The 23,613-nt window shown below is 38.8% G+C and overlaps 1 protein-coding gene across 6 annotated transcripts in view; it reads left to right on the forward strand.

Annotated features, from left to right (window-relative positions):
* Pfrx (6-phosphofructo-2-kinase/fructose-2,6-biphosphatase) overlaps positions 1 to 23,613 on the forward strand; it is a 151,170-nt gene that overhangs the window by 41,105 nt on the left and 86,452 nt on the right. The window contains exon 1 of one of the 6 annotated variants that reach the window (XM_083120247.1): positions 18,728 to 18,870. The exons of the other annotated variants lie outside the window; for them this stretch is intronic. Coding sequence (XP_082976373.1) covers positions 18,810 to 18,870 — 61 coding nt within the window. The 5' untranslated portion in view covers positions 18,728 to 18,809. Of the gene's footprint in view, positions 1 to 18,727; positions 18,871 to 23,613 lie in introns of those variants that run through there. 6 annotated transcript variants of the gene reach the window in all.

A 23,613-nucleotide genomic window follows, 5' to 3' on the forward strand; every position in this document is an offset into this window, starting at 1 on the left:
TGCTTAGTGGTTTAATAACACACGTATTGTCCTAGTAAGCAGTAACGCACGCACTCGTGTTTGTTATGTATCAACAATGCTCGGCCGGTTACTAAGTGGATCAGAACTTGTAAGACGTTAATTCATATTCATGACCTCATATGTTCGAATCCGTGGTAAGGAATGGATGTGCGTGCGCCTGTCCCATCATCATTCATTCATATCTGTATTTGCATTTCCGTCATTTAGCGTCCATTTTCTTCCACTTTTGGTTAATCGCGACGATGAGAATTAGTGATGATTAGATGAAATTGATAAAGGGGCATCACGAAGAACACCAGGCGGGACTCGAACACTAGATCTTCTGAGACGAGATCGAAAGTCGACCACTTAACGCGCTTGTCAACAGAACCGGTTCATTCTTATCGTCGCGATTAACCCAGAAAGGTAGAGCAGCAGCGTAAAGCAACCGAAATGGAAGTATAAGTTCTTACGAATGGCTTTGAATGATTTACACGGTCTTCTGCTGAAAACTGTTGATTTTCTAAGTCAATAACGTTAGTATACACACTCTTTCTACTTGGAAAGGAGAAACGTTCTCTTATCACCTCCTACCGCCGTCCATATGCATTTTTCGTAACTTAGTCAAGTGCACTTTATGCACACCCAGGTTAATCGGGACGATCTGCAATTTAATGCAGAATGCTCTGGAATGTGTCCACCGGGAGTTCCACCCGAATAGTTTTGATTGCAATTCCAAGAGGAAAACTATCATTGTTATGGATCATTAAAACGCGCCATGCAGTTAATGAAGTCCATATATATCTTTGGTATAAGAGACAGGTTTTTAAAAAAAATCAAAATTCAATACATGATGCAAGTTTGTTTTTCAGAGAGTGTAAGTTTGTGGGAATTTCAGTGCTTTTTGCAGAAAATCCCCGCATGTACTCCTGACTGTACCGTTAACCACTATGCTATCTGAGAAGTATCATGTTGAAAATGTGAATTTGTCGGTGTCACACCAAGTAACTCACCAGTAGCAATTCAGAGTGGAAAGTTTTCAAGAGGCTGGAATTTTTTGGAGGTCCTGTGCGATCAGAGTTTTAGCCATATTCGTCCAAGCGTGACCAGATAGTTTAGAGAAAGTTAAGGAGCTGATACACTTCGTCATTCGCTTGCAACACGACCACCTTGTACAGTTTCCTTCACTGAATTTGTATTTAAATCGTTGTTACCCTGAGTTCCAGTGAAAACCATGTCGAATTCTCGATGGTTCGTTGGATTAGGTGTCGACCATCAGCAATTTTGCTTCTTTGCATTGATTCATAATTACCGATATGATTTGCCCTCTTCTCCATATGTCATTAGGGGACAAACTGATGTATTGAAGCTTCGACCCTTGAAACGAGCCAAGTGGCATAAAGTTTTGTGCAAAAGTGATAATTGGCTGGTCGATCTACAAGAAATGGGAATATGCCAGGGTTGTTAAAGATCCAAACATTCTAAATCAATTCAATTCCGGTCCAGGAGAGAAAATCAGCAAGCGTAAATGGATTCTGGACCGTAAACAACCTTTTATCTAAAGCATTTAAATTCGGTCCAGGGTTCTTTTTACCCGGATGAATTTAAATACTGTCCAGGAACTTTTTCCCCGGATGAATTTAAATACTGTCCAGGAACTTTTTCCCCGGATGAATTTAAATACGGTCCAGGAACATTTTTTCCGGATCAATTTAAATACGGTCCAAGATCAATTTAAATAATGTCCAGGAATCATTCTTCAATGAAACGAAATGCAATTTGGACCGAATTTAAATTGTGCGAGAATAAAGGTTCCGGTCCTGTTGCGGAACCCAAATAAATAAATAAGCATCTATGTGCTATTGCACATCTACATCGTGAACGACACACACATCTGTAAGATCGAGGCGAGGCAAGGACTTGGTATCCGAGATTCTCAGTTTCGTTCGATAGTTTGGTGTGTTATTGTCAGCTGCATTTTTTTTTACCGCGCGACTGCTTCAGACAATACGAAGGGAATATCTGCCTTGATAGACAAGTCTCAGATTTCGTTTCTAATAATTGGAAAGTCAATTTATCATGGCAAATATCGATGCTTCTGGGTTAAATACGTATATTCAGGACAGAATTCAATATCGTCGAGTTGGTGTTTTTTATGTCCCCTTTATGCATGGTAACGCTAATCGGGACTGGACCTACAGTTTAAAGTGGGATCGGAGCCACTATGTGCCTCCACCGGATATCGAACCCAGGACTCTTTGATTGCAACAAGGCGACGACGCCAACACTGCGCCATCGTTGAGGCCATCCTATATCGTCGAAACGAGACGCCAGCAGAAAAACTTTTATTTGCCTTAATGACTTCTGTAAGCTGTGAAAGTTTGTTTGGTAGTACGTTGTAATGGTTGTTTATACAATATATTTCGAGAGGAGAATAAAACCAACCTTCGTGGCGGAGTGGTTAGCACAGCGGGCTCGGACGCCAGCGGTTCTTGGTTCTGAATCCGGCCGTGGCATGGGCGTTCCTTCTGAGTGTCCCTTCATCAATTTCATCTGTCATCCTCATCTTCATCTTCGCGATTAGCCAAGAGTGGCAGAAAAGCGAAGTGATATAAATCAATCGAGACGAGAACGAGGCAGGCATATACAACTTGAGATAAGGCCGTGAGATTAACAAGTCTCGTCTCGCTCCATCTGCCATGTCTAAACTTCACAGACGTGTTATTACATTTTCAGTGTCGTGATTTTTTTAAATTGGATAGTGTTTTAATAAATAACTCTTCCTCCCCCTCGGAAATTCGTTACGATGACGGGAGTTGGACAATAAGAAGTCTCCATAACCTTGTTTTAGAGGCAACGCAACGTTTCATATTATGTAAACAAGGTTCAGCATTGCGAGGCCTATAAAGGTTGACAGACCTTGTTCCAATGATTCAGATGACGAAGATTCAGATTCTTCAGTTATCCTTCCCATTGTATTGTGTGTAACGAGAACCAGGGGTGCCCACAGGGAGGGGGGGGGGGAGGAATATGACGCAGATTGCGCCATCGAGTTTTTTTGGGGGATTTTTTACATTCAAATAATATAAAATTCAACATTTATATATTTTTCTAAAATACATATATGTAAAAATTTTACGCCTTAAATGCACCATAATTAATCCATTAGATGAAGGGAAGAAAGTGTTTAAGGGTATTATCGAAAGGAAGTTGGGAGAAATATCCAACTCTTACATATTAGGCCTTAATTCACACGTGGATTTTTTTTTTTGGGGGGGGGGGTTCTGAATTAAACATTGGGTGAGGGGAAGTATCCAACTCTAGGTCTTTGATTATGGGGGATATTTTAGTTAGAGGGGGATTGAGCATTAAATTGAAGAGGGTATCCAATTCTTGTGTATTATTATTGTCTTAGACTGTTGCGGAAATTCTGGTGTGGAGACTGAGAATTAATTTTTTGGAGGAGGCAATATCCACTCTTCAATATCAACAGTAAGTCTATAATTGGCATGGACATTGTGGTGGTAGGATTGAGTACGAGATTAAATTGAAGGTGTGAGATTTGAAGCTCTAGATAAAATATTAAGTCTTAGATTGTCAAGGGATTTCTGTAGTGGACAGAGAGTTCGAACATTAAATTTTGGAGATCGTATTTAGCAATATGGTATTCACAAGTTTTCAACCCCGAGCGTGCCGAAAGAGAAGCTGGAAAAGACTAAATATTCTGGGATCCTAAGAAAGTATTCGCACACCATTAAATTAATATTCTTGAAAGCCTGCAAAGAAATGGATGTTTTTTTTTTTTTTTTTTTTTTTTTGTTTTTTTTTTGCTCGCTTCATCGCAATTTTATCTTCCGAGAATGCGTGTTTGGCGCCTTACTGAGGTGAATGTGTGTGAACTTTTGTACTAAAACTGCAGTACAAGTCAAGCGATATTCATCGCCGTATTATATTATCGCCCTGGGCTTAAGAATTTCTAGCTAAGGTTCTGTAATAACCCGTGAAACAGTAATTGAATCGATCATACGGCTGGAGCTTGTTATTTGGTTTGCCAAGTTTGAATTTTCTATCTTTATCTTAAGTTGTGTAACAATTTGTGTTAAATACTCAAGTTGTGAGTTTTATGAACCCACTCACAAACACTGTTTATATGAATATTTACATAATTTAATTTACTACATTTAATCAATCAATGTGCTAGCTTTAAGTTTTTCGAAAATCGAACAATTAAAAGATAGGGACAGTTTAACATGTTATTTCATTCAAATAGACATGAATTATTACGTATTCATCCATTCAAATAGACATCAATTATTACGTATTCATCCAAACTATTTTGGGGGATTATGATGAACGATTTTAGGGGCGGTCTTGAGTGATCGGCACCCCTGTTTAGGGAGGATGGACAGATCAAGTATAGTGTTAAGTAATGTTAAGAAAAAAATACTTTCGGTAGAGACGGTGTCGTAATTAAATACTTTGTATGGATTACGATATGGTTTGAGGGCGCGAATGATATGATTTGGGGGGGGAGACGCATATGATATGATTTGGAGGGACGCATGACATAATTTTAGGGCGGATGCGCCATTGGCCTTGGGGGGGGGGGGGGATGGGCACCCCTGACGAGAACAGTGCGTTTCGAATTGGAAGTCAAGTGTGTAATTGTTTGTAGCAGATTTTTCACGCATACTGAGACGTTGCCACATCTCAACTACGAGGGGAACATTATGGGTGGTCAGAGCATCGAATTCCATCGCTACCTTTATTATTATTTATTATTATATATTATTTTTATTTTTTAATCTTTTAAATGTATTTTTTTCATCGTGGCAGTGAATATGAATGATGACAAGATGAAATTGAAGGTACGAGCACTAAGAGACTCGTAACCAGAACTTTTGGTGACGAGATAGCAAGTTGAAGATTCAACCATTAGGGAGATTTCGCACTGAAGAGACAAGCGACGCTTCACCAGAAACTGCACACATGTGAATATGGCGCTTGATTACTGGCACCCAAGCAATATGCACAGCTTGTGACGCCATTCCGCAAGGGATATTAAGGGGGACGGGGGGAGTGGACCCCCGAAAATTCACATGATCCACCAAAATTTTCGCGGCTTAGGGGAAATTATATTTAATTTTTTTAAGAAGCTCCAAATTATTTATTTAGAAAACTTTCCATGAAGATCACATTGAGTTAATCTCTGTAGCTATGGTATTTGTTGCGATATAGACAAAATTAAATGTAAATATAATAATAATTATTATTTATATACATTAAAACTCTGTTATATTGCTTTAGTGTATTATTGAAAACTTAGTATGGCTTGAAATTGTATGTGTGGTTAATGTGTAATGAATATTATCAATATATAGAAAACAATATTTAATTTGTAAGCCATTTTAAGTTTTATACGTAACTAACTATGTATAACTGTGTATTCAAATTAAGACCCCACGATGGCGCAGTTCCTATTCGTATTGTGCGTCTTCGTATTGTAATCAGTGAGTCCAGGGTTCGATACCCAGTGGAGGTATATAGTTGTTAGAATCCCACTTTAAACTGTAGGTCTAGTCCCAATTAAGATTTCAGTGCATAAACTGGACTTAAAAACAAGCTCAAACAATCTAAATTTATTCCTTCCCCTCCTCCTCCAAACATATCAACCTATCAGTTGCTGCATTCCGGTGTGAAATATTGCATTTAATTCTTGAGGTTTATTTCCAAGCGACATTTCTCTCAGGTGCCAGGCAGTTATTCAGCAGCTTCTTCCTTTGATGTAACATCCCATTCACTCCATTCTAGCCTTTGCCGGCCTCAGGAGTCCCTGGTTTGAATCCGACCTGGACATGGGTGTTCTTTGTGAGTGTTCCTTCATCAATTTCAGCTTATCACTCATCCTCATCTTGAGGCACATAGTGATTCGGACCCCATCTTAAACTGTAGATCCAGTCCCGATTAGCCTTAATGTGCATAAAGGGGACTTAAAACACCAACTCAATCAATCATCCTCATCTTCGCGATTAGCCAATGGTGGCAGAAATGCGACGTAAAATATTACCGCTGGGGGTCCCGGGTTCGAACCCTGGCTTGGACATGTCTATTCATCAATTTCATCTTATCATCACTCATCCCCATCTTCGCAAATTAGCGAAAAGTGGCACAAGAAGCGAAGTAAAATAAAGCAAATCAAATCGATACTCGCTGGAGGAACGTAGCAATTCGGATCCTACTTTAAACTGAAGTCCAGTCTCGATTAGCGTATGTGTGCATAAAGTGGACTTAAAATGAATCAATCAAAACTAATGTGGCCTGATAATCAAGCATGAACCGATTGATTTGGTTTATGCTACTTCGTATTTCTGCCACTTTTGACTAATCGCGAAGATGAGTGATGAAATTGATGGAGAAACACTCACAAGTAACACCCATGCCTGGGATTCGAACCCAGGACTCCTGGCGTCGTAGAACTCTGTGCTACCCATTCCGCCGTGGAGGCTGACACAGGCATTACCAGTAATAAGCTCTTTCACGAGTCTTGCTTATCGCACAATTTTGCTGAATAGCCCGACCCTGTGGCCGAGTGGTTAGCACATCGCGCTGCGACGCCAAGGGTCCCGGGTTCGAATTCCGGTCGGGCTTGGTTGTTTGTGAATGTCCTTTCATCAGTTTCATCATTTCATCACTCATCCCCATCTTCGCAAATTAGCCAAGAGGCACAAAACGCGAAGTAAAATAAACTAAATCAAATTAAAAAAAAATTGCTGAATGAATTTGCGAACCACATTAAGGACGCTTTTATTCGGTTCATTCTCAGTTCCTATTAAACGGGACTTATAGTCCAAGTAGGAAATTGCCCCTCTTGTGTTCGGAAAGACTGAAATCATGAGACTGGAGGCTGCTCATTAGTTTCGGAAGCTAGAAAAAATGACCTAAAAAAGGTTCTGTCATTGTGGACTGCTACCAGACCAGGGAACTGCGTCGCGTTATTAAACTCGATCCGTCTAATAAGCATATGTTTATTTTCAGTGCACAGGTTTTCATTCTTCTCACGTATTGCACATGGCACCAAGAAATTGTGTACTTTTATTTTTTCTGCAGGAAGTTGGAGATTCTCGGTATTGCATTGTAAGTTAGCACACGTCAGTAAATTGCTATTTTTATTGCGTCATGGTTACAATGTTGTTTGTGCACTGGTGATAACTCGTGTTGGTGTTTTGTGTTAGACGACTATCAGGAAAAACTGCGTCATACGTACCCGAGAACCTAACAGATACGATTGTTAGCCATGCTCCAAACTTTATTTTTAAAATTCCACCCCAATTATAAGCACCAATTTACCAGTTTTTCTTTAAAATATTCAAATTTACATCAGAATATTAAAATAACAGCTAGTACGTAATCGAAAAATACAGTTTTTCACGCAATATTGATACATAATTAATACTCCCTCTGTCCCATAATTATAATCCGGTATGCCAAAATGGTGATTTTTTATTTATGTTCTTTTGGATACTTGATCGGCAAATTTGTACTGATAACGTTGTATGGTTCATTCCAGTGTTTAATTTTCTTCTTCTGTATACACCAATGTCACTGTTTGCCTATCGGACAATTATTATGGGACAACAAACAAAAGTGTACCGGACAATAATTATGGGACAGAGGGAGTAGCAACTTCGAATTTTCATTAATTGTAGGATGGTTCGACTTCGCGAAAGTGTTGCGCCACATTTTTGCCGACCCCGCAAACGTTCAAAACGACGGAAAAGTATCGGCCAGTATCGGTAAATAAAATCCAACCTATACTTTCCGACATCGATACCACTGGTATCGGCTCTGCTCTAATTTATGTTTAAGGTATATTATATGCAGGCAAAGTGTACGCCAGTTTCAAAATATGAAATGTAAATTGTATTTTCTCATCTCACAACAGCCAACTTCAAACACGTTATACATGCTTTACGAAAATATAGATATTAGCTTTTGGATCTGACATTTGGGCTTAGCTAATCTAGTTATCAAAGAGAGTAGAATTGACGGTCGCATTCATTCGAAAACTGTCACTACCCAGAGGGTGGACAAAGTTTGTTTGGAAAACCAAAATATAGTTCCTAACTAAATATTTGTTAAAAAGGCGAGAAGTAAATGGTTGTTCATCAGAACCGAATTCTTTTATCAATCGTGCACATTTGTTCCGAGTTGCCAATAAATTTGGTAAAAATGGTCAAATATTAGTAAAGGCTTCCAACTCCTTTGTTTATGGTTAAGAAAAAGCGAAAACCAAACGTGTTTTGGGAATTCAAACAAATCAGCTTTCTCTGTATTGCATTTATTTATTTGTTTGCATCTTCCTTGTGCAAGGTGTACGTACGCCCTACATAAATTTTATTTTACACACTGTAACTTTCTTTCCCCTTAAATACATGTGTAATATTGCACCCTGTTCCCATTTAATTACATTATATATATATATACCTTAGTAGTTGTTCAGTTACAAGACTTGAGAAATGAGAAGTATACTTTAAAAATAAAAATATTGCACATGCAGATAAACACATAGTGATCCGGATCCCACTATAAACTGTAGGTGCAGTCCCAATTAGCCTTTCAGTGCATAAAGTGGACTTAAAACAACACCTCAAACCTCACACGCAGATTTTTTTTTCTGTTATGTGTCCAGCTCCTTTGGCCTACAGGTCTTCCCGATGGCGCAGTGGTAGCGTCGTCGCCTTGTATTCAAAGGGTTCTCGGATTTGATACACGGTGGAGGCACATAGTGGTTCGGATTCCACTTTAAACTGTAGGTCCAGTTCCAATTAGCCTTACTGTGCATAAAGTGGACTTAAAACACCAAGTGAATCAATCCTTTGGCCTACAGTCTCTCTGTAGCTGTTCTTTATTGCGTTACCTTGGCAATCTCTCACTTCCCACACAACTCTCCCCACTTGTTGCGCTGTTTCTCTTTTGTTTCTTGAGCTGTCTTCCACACTTCCATTTTCACCTGTCTGTTACAGGGTAAAGGTTATATGCTACACTGTAAAGATTCCTCGTTTGGAGTGCGTTCTCTTTCTTCCTCTCACAGCCTTCCCCCACCGTTCCTTTACTTTCCACAAATATCTCCCCAGTTGTTGCCCCGCTTCGTTGGTCTTTATTTTAACGTCTGCCACTTCTATCACCTTTCTCCCTGTTAGTTTTTCAGCCACTTGTCCCTTAGGTCACGTGTTTTCTCTTAGTTGTTCCCTGATTGAGGTCTTCGTTTGGCAGTCTGCTATTAATTCTTGTCTATGTCCAGACGTCTGTCGCTAATTTGATTTTCTGTTCAGATGGCCCCCCTTCCTCCCACTTGCCATACCCATCCCATTCCACTAGAAAAGCATACCAGTGTCATTGTACCATACCTGTCATTGTTCTTAAAGTGCAGCAGAAATTCGTTTTAAAATGCCACTATGTGCACCTTGGAGTGTAAATAACTGTTTGCTCTTCATGGACAAAGTCAGAGAACATGTAGGAGGTCCAGAGAAGCCATTAGTTTAATCAAGGACAATGGAAGGATTCAAGTGAAATCTGTAGGAGATATAATTTGGATTCCTAAAGCCGTGGGTGGTAGTCTTTTCTCCTGCCAGTGTACAGTTTGCATCAAAAGGTGAAATTTTGAAAAGTGGTTTCCTGGCGAGTGAATCGATTTGAACTCCATCTTCCGTACATATAAATGAAACCTTGTTCCTTTTCGATGATTTCAGACTGTATGGAAAAGTTGCCATAGTGCCTTTCCATCAGTGAATCTCTCCACTAGAGGAATGTCTCATTGTAGTGACAAACTAATTATTAGGGCAAGTTCCTGCGAGAGTGAATCTCTCATTCAGGATATTGTTGAATAGCTCGATTGTTCACCACGCGATTCTGACCTACGCCATGTCGAAGTGGACACTGTTAGGTGTATTGACTGACTTATTTTGCTTCGCTTTTCTGCCACTTGGGCTAATCGCGAAGATGAGGATGAATGGTGATAAGATGAGATGGATGAAGGGACAATCGCAAACCTAAGGGAGGACGCAACACGAGCCCCACAGAGGAGTTCAGGCGCCAGAGTTTTGCTAGTCTTCCAAATGAAGTCCAGGGTGTACTACATGGAAGGAAGGTTGACATTTGGGTGTCTTCGCAAAGGCTCACCCCTTCATAGTGGTAGGGCGTTTGCTTGGGCCTTGGGGATAGCTGAGTGTGGGGGGGATGGGTATGCCCCAATGTTTTAACAAGGGGACAATGGGATTGGGGATAGCTGAGTGTGGGGGGGATGGGTATGCCCTAATGTTTTAACAAGGGGACAATAGGACAGATGGGGAATACTTTGCGTAATTCTTCCTATATTGGGGGCCTCTCCGATGGCGCAGTGGTAGAGTCGTCGCCTTGTATTCAAGGTGTTCCGGGTTCGATTCCCGGTGGAGGCACATAGTGGTTCGGATCCCACTTTAAAAAACTGTAGGTCCAGTCCCGATTAGCCTTACTGTGCATAAAGTGGACTTGACTTAAAACACCACCTCAATCAATCAATCTTTCTATATTGGGGGAAACCACATCCCTCTCCACTTCGAGCACTGTCCTAAGCATTTCTTCAATCTTTTCAAATAAGTTGTCTTGACTGCTCTACCCTGAGGCCGTGTCCGAGAGATACAAGACCGTACTTGAAGTGAATATACTCGAGAAGGGTGGTAGCGTCGTCGCCTTGTAATCAAGGGGTCCCGGGTTCAATACCCGATGGAGGCACATAGTGGATCGGATCCCACTTTAAAACTGTAGGTCCAGTCCCGATTAGCCTAAAAGTGCATAAAGTGGACTTTAAACACCAAATCAATCAGTCAATCGAGAATGGTCCCGCAGTTCAGTCTTGAAGCCTTGGACTGGGCGAGAAAATATTTCGAATTGCACTTCGACTGCAGCGCCATCCGTAGAGAGTATTTACTAGTGATAAAACTAGGAACACATTGTTTCTCACACTTTAAAAACACTTCTTTTCAATATAGAAATCATGTTGCATTTTGATAAATTCTTATACTTACATTTTCACACATTAGAAGAACTACAACCAACATCTGTCTTGACTTTCAACTTTGTGGTTGAAACAAATGAACACGAAATGCACAAGTCAAGTATTTAAACCTGCAACCTCGCGTGCTCCATGCTACGGTCTCGATTACTCGTTTAATTGGCGCTTTCGAACTGCACTAGATGACGTCACTTCCGACAAGACCGCACTTCAAGACTGCTTCTTGGACCTTTCGGACAGAGCAAGAGGTTAGTTTCCTGAGGCTCTTTTTGCCATTCGAAGGTGTTATTTCTTTCACCTATTTCCGATATGATCACTTATTCTCATCTTTGCTTTAAACTTAAGAAGATCGAAAATGACGTTATCCAAAAATACAAATAATGTTCTACATGTGATGAAACACGAGAGCTCGTGCAGTTGTATCTCAATCGCATGTTCAGGTAAACTTTAAAAGAGATTTCCTAATCAGTTTAAAGCGATGAACGATAGCGGCGCGATATATTAAGCAAGATATCAGTGATCATCACGTAGAGTGTGATTTCATTGAAGAATCTCAGTCTGTGCTTATTTGTTCCTTGCTCCCGGAAATCATTATCCTTGCTCAATTCCCTCTACACATATATATCTTGATTAGGTTTTGTATGAATTATCTTGATTAGGTTTTGTAATTGAAAGTGAAGGAGGCTGTAAACATAACCAGAAAATGTTGATTTTCTTCACTGAAGTATTGCAGCAACATTTACATTATTCGGTGTCGTAAATTGTAGACTTGTAAATCGTAATAAATGTATACGATAAAACTAACTAACTAACTCTCTAGCCTTCTTAAACCCGAAGGTTCATGGCTGCAGCAACACAGGCCTTCCATCTGTCCCTATCTTGAGCAAGATCTATATACTCTTTTCCATCCCTACCGATTTCCTTTAGGTCCATCTCAACGTTGTCCCTCCATCTTCGTCTTGGTCTTCCTACAGGTCTCTTACCATCTGGTTTCCCAACAAGAATCCTGTAAACTCCTCTTTCCTCTCCCATTCGTGCCACATGGCCTGCCCACCTAAGTCTTCTTGATTTAATTATTCTAATAATATCTGGACATGAATACAAATTATGTAGTTCTAAATTATGTAACCTTCTCCACTCACCTGTCTCCTCATCCCTTTTAGGTCCAAATATTTTCCTAAGGATCTTATTTTCAAATACTCTCAATTTATGTTCCTCTTTCAATGTAAGGGACCAAGTTTCACACCCATATAATACTACAGGCAAAATTACTGTTTTGTATATTTTAACTTTTAGTTTCTTAGATATTAAACGAGAAGACAAAAGTTTATGAAGAGAGAAGTAACATGCATTTCCTGAATTAAGCCTACTTTTTATTTCCTCTTTAATATAATTTTCATTTGTTAATATTACTCCTAAGTATTTGAATTTGGAAACTGGTTCAAACGAGTTGTTATCAATAATTAGATTTTGATTATTACCTAACACTTGGTTTCGGGCTGTAAGCATATATTTAGTTTTCTCTTTGTTAACTTCCAAACCTATCTCTTTAGCAGTTTTGAAAAATATTTTAGCATTATTCTTAATCGTATTTATATCATCCCCCAGTAAGTCTACATCATCTGCATATGCTAACAACTGAGTCACACCATTTAATTTTAGTCCTTCTTTAGTTTCTTTTACCTTCCTAACGGCATATTCTAAGGCAAAATTAAAGAGCAATGGAGATAATGCATCTCCTTGTTTTAACCCATCATGAATTATAAATTTGTCAGACATATTATTACCCACACGAATTTTACTTTCTGTTTCACTGGTGCATATTTTTATCATACTAACAAGCTTCTTAGGTATTCCAAACTCTACTAATATATTATATAATTTATCTCTTTTGACCGAATCATATGCTTTTTTGAAATCAATGAATAGCTGATGGACATTTTGATTATATTCCCACTTTTTTTCAAGTGTCTGTCTGATGTGAAAAATTTGATCTGTAGTTGATCTGTTACGTTTAAATCCACATTGATAATCACCTATAATTTCATTAGCATATGAGGTTAGTCTTGTTAAAAGAATGTTAGACAATATTTTGTATGTTGTTGAGAGTAGAGAAATTCCACGGTAATTATTGCAGTTCATTTTATCACCTTTTTTAAACACAGGAACAATTATGGATTCTTTCCACTGTTGAGGGATTTCTTCTTTATTCCATATTAAACAAATTAATTTATGAATTTGACATATTAATGAATTTCCACCATATTTAATTAACTCAGCTGGTATTAAATCAATGCCAGATGCTTTGTTATTCTTTAGCCTTTTAATAGCATCTTTAACTTCAGTCAAGCTAGGTTCTGGAACTAAAGGTTCTGCTGTGTGTACTTCATTTACTTCTGATTTATCTCCTACATGGACATTTAAAAGGTCATTAAAGTAGTTCTTCCATCTATTTAGAATATCGCTTGGGTCAGCTAGAAAATCACCCTCTTTATCTTTTATCAAGTTTACTTTAGGTTGCCACCCCTTTCTAAACTCATTTACACCTTTATATAAATCTCTGATATTTTTATTTTTGCTGTTTGTTTCAATTTCGTTAATTTTGCTTTTCAAGTAATCTCTTTTTTTACTTCTAAACGTGCGGTTAACTTCTCGCTTTATTCTATTATAATTGTTTAGATTTGTATCATCAGAGTTATTTAACCACCTAAGTCTAGCCTGATTTCTTATTTCTATTAGATTATGACATTCACTATCAAACCATGGCTTACTTTTTCTTGGTTTATGGTATCCTATAGTTTCTTTAGCTGCTGATTCTATTGCATTACGTATGTGCTCCCAATTCTTATTTACGTCTGTTTCATTTATATTTTCATCATCATTTAAATCCTGCAAAACCTCAAATCTATTTGACAGTTTAATTTGGTAATCTTTCTTAATTCTTTCATCAGTAAATTTTCCTGTATCAAATTTTATAACTTTTAGATTTTGTTGCTTATGATTTATTACTGAGAGTCTTTCTCTTAATTTAGCAATTACTAAATAATGGTCACTGGCACAGTCAGCACCTCTATGTGTACGAACGTCAATTATACTAGTATGCCTTCTCTTATCAATGAGAATATGATCTATCTGATTATGAGTTTTACCATCTGGAGAAGACCAGGTATATTTATGGATATCTTTATGTTTAAAAGTGGTACTTTTCACAATTAAATTCTTTGAGGTTGCAAAAGTAATCAATCTTATACCATTATCATTACTTAATTCATGAAGACTTTCTTTACCAATCGTGGGTTTAAATGTCTCTTCTTTGCCAATCTGTGCATTACAGTCACCTAACAGAATTTTCATATACTGAGAAAATTTATCAAAGACCTGTTCTAACTCTGTATAAAAATCATCTTTAGTATTATCATCTTTATCTTCCGTTGGTGCATGTATGTTTATTAAAATAATTTTACACCACCTACCCTGTAAAACTGCATATGATATCCTATCATTAATAAATTCTACTGTTTTAAGAGCAGAGATAATTCTATTATTTATGAAAAAGCCTGTTCCAAAATTATGATTTTCAGTACCACCATAGAAAAAAGTATAATTTTTAGTTTTACAATTCCCTTCTCCTGGCCACCTAACTTCCTGGACAGCTACTACATCTAATTTATACTTCACTATCTCATTAACTGTACACTGAAATGCCCCAGGCCGGTAAAGGCTCAGAACATTCCAGGTGCCTAATTTAATATCCTTATTCCTAACGTAGATCTTATCCTTAGTCCAGGGACCTCCCAAAGTAGTCCCCACCCGGAGATCCGAACGGGGGACTATTTTACCTCCGGAATATTTTACCTTGGGAACATCCATGGCCTTATATTTCTGTTTCTTGACATGTCTTTTTACAGTGCAGAGTTGTCAGCTCTACGCCTAACCCCCAATATGAATGGAGGAACTACTACACAAGACAAACACAAACATATTAGACAGCACAATTACTACACAAGACGAACACAAACACATTAGACAGCATAACTACTACACAAGACACACACAAACACATCACAACTACTACACAAGACACACACAAACACATCACAACTATAACACAATATAAACACACACACACACCACAACTACTACACAATATAAAAAAAAACACAAACCATCACACACACACACACACTCGTGGAAATGAGCGATTTGCAACGTCGAAGCGGCGACAAGACGCCACTCGTGGAACTGAAATTTGGCGCTCACGTATAGAAATTCCTAAATTATGTGGAATTAACATGTAGGTGTACATTAGAACGTAACGTAAAAAACGTTAGATTATCGACATAAAAGAAAATACGATATGATATTCCTGTACGTGAAATGACAGCTGATATCATGGAACTCACTCAATCAATCATCTCATATGCTGTACGTTAGGAAACTTCAGGACGCTCTGAGCGAGAACCAATAATGTAGGCTTTTAAATTTAAAAATCGTTTCAGGTCATTCTGAAAGGAATACGTGAATTTTACAGTGGCTATTTTTGCATACTGTCTATTTCGAAAATAATTGCCTACTTAAGTACCTAAAATGAGAAAGTGATGAAAAATCAGTTTAATATCTGCATATTCTGGTTGGATTTTGAGTCTCTTTTCCTCCTTTCAACCCATGTCCGTCAGCTTTATCACTCTTTGCTATCACATGGTGCTTTCGTATCAATCCCTAAGATTGTATGTTTATTTTATTAAGTCTCTCTGAACGCTTCATGTTGACCAGGGCATTCACTTGTTTTTCTCAGCTGTCTCGTGATTGCGCCTCTGTGTAGCACTAGTGTGTTTCATTAGAAAGGTGCGAGTTTTCTCAAAGTTTGTGCATATTTGAAAATGCTGAAAGTGAAATCTGCACCAAGCTATCATTTTCAGAATATTCAAGAACACATTTACCACTGACGGAAAGCTACTTTTTTGTCAGACCTGTGGAAAAGCCATAACAGCAGAACAACGATCTCGGGTAACCCAACATGTGAATGGCAATAAATATACTGCTGCAGCTGTGCATGTGAAAAGCAAACAATCCCTTATTGGTGACTCAATCCAAGTTCAGAAGCAATTAAAGAAGTTCGTGAAGTGGAGAACAAGCTCAATAAACTTAATGGACCAAAGGCACAATTGCTTCGCAGAAAATTCCAGGATGTCATGACAAAAAATTCTGGCTTTAAAATTATGTGTAACATTTCAAATGTATTGGACGATGAACAGGAAGAAAATATTGGATATTTAAGTGTGAGTGAAATATCATGCCTTAAGTATGTGAAGGTGACTTCGTGTGATGTGGAATGAACATTTTTGCAGTATAAGGCACTGTTTCGGGACAATCATCAGTCCTTTGTGATGGACAATTTAATGATGACAGTAGTAATTCATCATTATTCACCAAAACATGCTAATTTCATCTGGTGAGTAGAGCTGTTTTAAGCAGAAATTGTCAACATTTTTAGCACATAAAAAATGCATATTTTCCATGTTTAAGTACATAAAATGTAAATATTTTCCATATTTTGAGCACATAAAAAATAAATATTATTCTCATTTTTAGCACCTAAAACTCCGAGCCCTAATTATGACTGACGAGATGTTGTCTAATACACAAGAAGAAATTGAGCATTGTTTAGATATTCTCTGTTCAATAAATGGTGCACATATTGAAGTTTATGAATAAGAAAACAAACTTGTAATTTTGGGTGACATTTAAAAAAGGAAAGAAAAAAAACAAGTACGTTCCTAACATAACAAAACTTTTTGAGTTTTGGTGCCAATTCCAAAAAATAAAATAAAAACATGTCTCGATCCCTGAAACGAGAGAAAAACATTTTTGGACGACTGAAGCAGGTACGGTACAAGATCCTTAAACCGTAACTTGTCTGGAAGGTCGACCTGTAAGTGGCAACTTTCTCTTGTTTTGAAGCTTTCAGCACGATGTATACAACCAGACAACACATGCCTGCAAAGATCTCAAGGTGCCGTGCAGAGGGAGGGGGTGGGGAGGTTAAAACTGAAGTTCATTTGGATCACATTATACATCCTTTTTTCCATTTTTAGGTCCTTTTTTGATATTTATAGGTCTTTTTATAGGTCTTTTTTGGCAATTTATAGGTCTTAACTTCCGAGCCCTAATGATGACATTACCACTACACCATAGGGGAGGCTCTATATAATTTTCATGAGGTATTAATCACATATTTGTATTCTTCACATGATATCCAGAATTTGGGTTGGTACTAAAAATTTAATTCCAACTAGTGCTCTCCAATGATGTAGAGTAATATCAGTGTTCATATCAATTCAGCTCTAAAGTTCTACCTTTCTATGCACACAGAATTACTCACATTTAAGTGAAATGTATTATGTTATTCTCACACTTTACTTATTTCACTTACAATTTTTGAGCCAATAGTGCATTGGCAAATTCCAGAATATGACAACCTCAACCAATGATCTAGGTATCTCAATATATTGTGGACGGGCTACTGAAAGACTCCATGATGACTCATGATGACCAAAACCTGCTGTAAGTGCAGATGCTTCTGACAAAATGTATACGATATAAGTGGATTTTTTTTAAAAGGGAGAGTGAGGTGTATGGGATAACCATTGTCTTGAGACACCCAAATGTCAACACTACGTAGTACACCCTGGACTGCATTTTGCAGACTAACGAGGCTCTGGCGTCTAGACCCATGGCCAGTTTAATCCTCCAATGGGGCTCTTGTTGTGTTGTCCATACGTGCTTGTGTTTCTTTTCATCCATTCATCAAATGTTGCAGAAAGCGAAATAATATCAATCAATCAATCAATTTAAAAAAGGCGGGAATAGAAGGTACACGCACCTTCAAAAGAAATGATTGGCGAAACGCCCATCACAATTTTCATTCCATTTGTTTCCCACAATGTGATAATCATGAATTGAAATAAAAACCTCAATAAGCAGAGGACATGTGCTTCGGATCAACATAATTCCATACCTTAAAAAACAACACAGGATGTAGAATACAAAAGAATGACAATGGGGATGGACAATTTCCCTACTATTATATTTGCCGTTGACTGTACGTTGAGTTAGGCAACACCCACACAACGGCATGCTGGGAAGCTAGCATTTCAGGATATACGTGTCTCATTTTTATTGCGGGTGAGTGTACATGCAGACTATGCGCTATCACGGGAATCTCTGGAGCAAGGTCTCGCATAACGGTATGGAAGGGGATAAAACTAGTGCGCGGAGCGAAACAGTACATGCTTCTGCTAACAGCTGGTAGTTACAGTCTTTTCCCCTGCACCACGCAATTTTGTTCTCTCACGTGTTCATTGGTCGAACCCTCTCGAGGGACTACCTGCGCAGATGACTTGTTTTCGTTCGCTTGCTCCAGAGATTCCCGGGACACAGTTATAACTTAATCTTTCTTAATGCTTCGTAAATAATTGTTACTGATTAATCTTTCCCACGGCAAATGGGAAAGATCCGATTTGGAAGAAACCTTTGCATTGACCAATTCGGACCCTCCAGTGCATTTAAGCCACGTGCTGTGAAAGACATTGAACCGATTGACCCTGCAGTAATGCAAGCAAGTGGTGTCGAAAACTTCACAGATAGTCGCGATTGAAGGTCATGGTTAGATCCTGCTCTTCGGCTATAGGGACACTTGCGGAAAGATCATTCGTAGCTTGCATTTCGTGTCGATCGAGTCGTTCTTGTTGCCAAGCCAATGGATCTGGATGTGCGTTCCTGCCGGTGGAAACATCTGAATAAGGAAACGTGGGAAATGGGTAACGTAGCTCTTATGGACAGCAGTTTTCAAATTACGTTCTTGTTTCCTTCCACAAGTCCTGCATTTTGCCGACTGAATACTGGTTTTGCGTATCTCCACTTTTCGTCAGAAGTAAGTTGATGCTATTGTGGTCTTCCTTGCATGTTAGGCATCACGTTCCGAAGCGACGTATCTGGTTGTCAAGTGATGTAAATTATTAACATTAACAAAATGTTTTCACAAATCGGGTAGTGTATTCCACATAAATCCAACTTCAATCAGCTCTACTGAAGAATTTGTGTAGATGGACATACGACAAAACAGTATTCAGCCGACGATTTGTAAATGGCTTCCCGTAACCGGGAAAGAAAGTTTTCATCCCCTCTGTGCATGTGTTCTACCATAGTTGTAGTGCCTCCCCTAGGGCGTCGCGTAGTGGTTGATTGAATTTGATCATTTTTCGTCGTTTTTCTGCCACTTTGTGCTTATCGCCACGATGAGGATTAGTGATGATATGATAAAATTGATGAAGAAACGCTCACAAAGAACATCCATGCCCAGGCCGGAATTTGAACCCGGGACTTCTGGTGTCGTAGCGCGCTGTGCTAACCACTCCGCTACGTAGGTGCAAGTAGTGGAAACGTCGTCGCCTTGTAATCAAGAGGTCCCAGGGTTCGATACCCTGGAGGCACATTGTGGTTCGGATACCACTTTAAACTGTAGGTCCAGTCCCGATCGTATCTGTGCATAAGGCGGATTTAAAACAACTGTACAAACCATATTATATTTCTCATTAGGAAGAATTTCAAATATTAGAACACGATTTAGGCAGCGGAAATCAAACTACTGTCATCCTAAATCTTTACTGCAAGCATGATTATCGTGTAAGAATAGTACTAACTGTAAGCATGTAAAATTTAATGTGTGTTTTGATAGAAACCCCATTTTCTATAAGTATGTGTAACTATTGATCCAATTTTCTCTATTATCCCATTTCTCTCCTACTATCCCTTTACCTAATTCAGAGCCACCAGCCGCCGACGATCAAAATGAACTTTTTAAAAATAAATTTCACCTGAAATGTCAGTTTGTAGTTGTTGTCTTAAGGAAACAATTTAAATTTACTTTTATAAAAGTGTAAAATCCTTTTTTTCAATAGAAAAACTAGTGAACTTTTAAACAGGAATATCTAAAGGTAGTCCAGTTAAAAGGGAGGGGACTGTTTTTAAGGCGAAAATTTAGGTTTGGCGTGTTTCGAAATAATTGCTTTGAATAGTAATGTGCTCCTTTAATTGTTAGAAAAAAAAGAGGCTTATAATTTTAGTTGAAGGCGGTCTGACATTTTTGGTATGGTACTTGCTCACGTTGAGTTGAATGATTGTAAGGTAAAATCCCTTTCTCTTCAAGTATATTACCTCTGTATGCTCAAGGGCCCAGGTGGAGCGACATTTGGGTACTTCTGATTCCACTTTGAAATGTAAGTCCAGACCGTATAACCTATCTGTTCACGGTCATTATGAACGGGGTGACAGGGGACGCGATTATACAAAGGCCGCTTTCCCAATAACTAAAAGCTAACGACGCCTATGTGTCTGTATACTTTCAAACGTTGATATGTTTTTTTAAAAAGTAATCCTGGCTTTGCATCGTTGTTTTACATAGGATGTGTAGGCATAGGCGTACGCAGACCCTCTGATTAGGTGGGACGGGGCAAAGCCTTGATGAAAGTTCAGTCGGGAAGGAAAAACCTCTTTTTCTCACTGTCCTATACATTATATATATATATATATATATATATATATATATATATATATATATATATATATATATATATATATATATGAGAGAGAGAGAGAGAGAGAGAGAGAGAGAGAGAGAGAGAGAGCAACATAGAGGCACCATAATTAATAAATATATTGTCTCGGAAATGTCCTGCGCTCCTTTTCCTCCAAACAATTCTGTTTAGTAGCAAGAGCCTGTAGTACTTGGTAGTTATAACTTCTCTCTCTCTGGCAAATTCACAATGCATTACAAAAACAACAGAAATTGCGAGCCAAGCGAGCAAGAAAATTTTTAGATCTAAATTGTTGCAAACTATAAACAATATTGATTTAATATAGCATTCATGGGCCGCCATGTCATTCTTTCACCAATTTTTTTTCATTCGGCGCTCAGGACCAACTCCCACCGCCCCTAGCTACGGCTCTGGACTTGACAAGACTGTAAGAAAAGTAGACATTGAGAGCGAAGCGAGCAAGAATAATGTTACGAAATGTGTTTTTATTTGTACAGAATTTGAAATCAAATGGGGCAATTGTCCCTGTTCCCCCTGCAGGTTCTCTTAGCCGTCTTGAAGAAATAATGCAAGAAAGACATGAAAACAAATTTCATCTTGAGTATAGTTTTGTCCTACTACGCTTAGATTCTACTAGCCTTGCTTTCTTTTACCTCAATGTTTGCCCCCCCCCCCCCCCTTGAAGTGATTTCCGTCAAAGGTTGGGGCAGGGCAATAAGAGTATAATATCGTTTAATAACGGCGAGAAGCTTCCTCTGCACTAAAGGGGGGGGGGGCAAGAATGGCCACACGTCCCCTTTAGAAATAGATTGTCAACCTAAAACTATATATTTCACACATATAATATGATTTCAGTCATAGTAATTTACATTAATGCGATAATTTCAAATTCAACTGGTGGTTTTTGAGGGGGCAACACTATTATCGGGGTAATATGCCCCATGGGAAAATACTTTGCTTGTCCCTCCGTGGAAAAGATCTGCGGACGTCCATGATTAGGGGGGCAACTGTCCCCCCCGTGCGCATGCCTATATGTGTATGGTAAACATGTCGGCTCGGTGGTCCACTTTCGATCTCTCCACCAAAGGTCTTTAGTTCGAGTCACGGCCTGGGTATGGGTGTTCCTTGTGAATGTTTTTTTTTAAAAGTTAATCATCACTTATTCTCATCGCCGCTATTAGCCAAAAGTGGCAGAAAAGCGACGCTAATTAACAAATATGCAAATAAAAAATCGGGTGAGAATAACCATTTTCTGGTAACCAAATATTTGTTTAAATTGCCCGAAGACAAATGATTGTTAACCCGAACCAAAATGAGTATTCGTGCAAATTTTTGTAGAGCTACCCAAAAATTTGGTCAAAATGACCAAATTCAGTAAGGATGACAACATTTGTTACTTGTGGTTACCAAGAAACGTGACCAAACGTGTTTTGTTAATTCGAATAAATAAATTATTTTTTCCTGTGCAAGGCGAAGGATGTCAGAGAGAAATACTCATACTATAGTGAATCACCGTGCCTTTGCTTTGTTCCAGAAATAACGTTTCCAAAAATATCTTTCATTTTCAAAGCGGATGTCGATATGCCAATTCCTGAGGACGGAAACGCTCTTAGAACAGTTAAAATGTTCGTGTGGGTGGCATACATTGTTGGCTATTTGTTCGAAGTTCGAAGGCACCCTGAATCCCATTCCCCTGTCTTTGTATATAGAGGAAACTGTATATTCAATCGACGTGCATGTTTTCCAGAATATCCTCAGAGAATGTAGAAGCGTGTGTGATGTTTCAGCAGGAACGGCTCAAGATAAAATTTTCACCAGGGCGAGGTGGAATTTTTGCCCCCCCCCCCTCCACTTTCTTCCCTGACCCATCAACTTTTCACCTTCCTCCAGTAAAAAAACATGACCATGTTCTACCTATATTTACGCTTTTAATGACGAAAAAATAATAGCCTAATTTAAAAAATACAAATAACATGTATTTTGTAGGCGGGCCTCCCCGATGGCGTAGTGGTAACGTCGTCGCCTTGCACAAGAGGTTCCGGGTTCGATACCCGGTGGAGACACATTTCACAGTGGTTCGGATCCCACTTAGAACTGTAGGTCCAGTCCCGATTAGCCTGTGTGTGCATAAAGTGGAATTAAAAATAAACAAATTAGGAAAACAGCCACGCATTTGGTTTGGTGCTAATCAAGGAGGACGCCCCGTTTCGGCGCCCCGTGCAGTCGTCCGAATCGACGGGCCCTTAACCCGCCCCTGTGCTTCAGAAATCGCATCATCGTTACTTCTGAGACAAGTTCAAGGTTCAGACGTTCGTAAGAAAAGTTGTTTGCCTTGATGGTCCCTATAACCTGTTGCTGTATGGCGATGCTTTTTATAATACAAAATCTGTGATCTTGTAGTGGCACATTACGAAACATGTCTCGTTCGTACCAGCTTTCTTGGCAAATGTCAGGCGTGAACATATCGTGCTTGCAATCTTTCGAAATACGATAACATGGCGTGATTGGAACCAGGGAAGAATTAGCGCCTCACGTGCAACATCGTGCTTGTACGTACACCAAGCTCTTTGATTGCTAAACATAATAATTCTGTGTTGCCCACTGCTCCGTGATTGCACACGTGATGGGGTTGTGAGTTCAGTAGTGGTGGAAGTATGGATGGAAGGGCGCTCTAGTGCTTTTTTCCAGCGGAGCGGCGTTCTGATACTTTTTTTAATGCATAACTTAAAACTTGATATAATTCTTACATAACGTATACCAAAGCTTCGTTGAATGTCATTACCTTGTTGGGTCTTAGATGCGCACAGGAAACCCATATGTTATTTATTTCAAACACACAGGCACATACCCAATTATTTTCCAGTATACGTAGAAGGGTGCAGTGTTCACAAAGCATTCTGTAAACAAGAAATTAATACATAAACAATATAAAATCATATGAAAAATATGACATTTCAAACTACAACG

This window comes from Lepisma saccharinum, chromosome 4 (genome assembly GCF_977018435.1).
Source record: "Lepisma saccharinum chromosome 4, izLepSacc3.1, whole genome shotgun sequence".
Taxonomy (NCBI): domain Eukaryota; kingdom Metazoa; phylum Arthropoda; class Insecta; order Zygentoma; family Lepismatidae; genus Lepisma; species Lepisma saccharinum.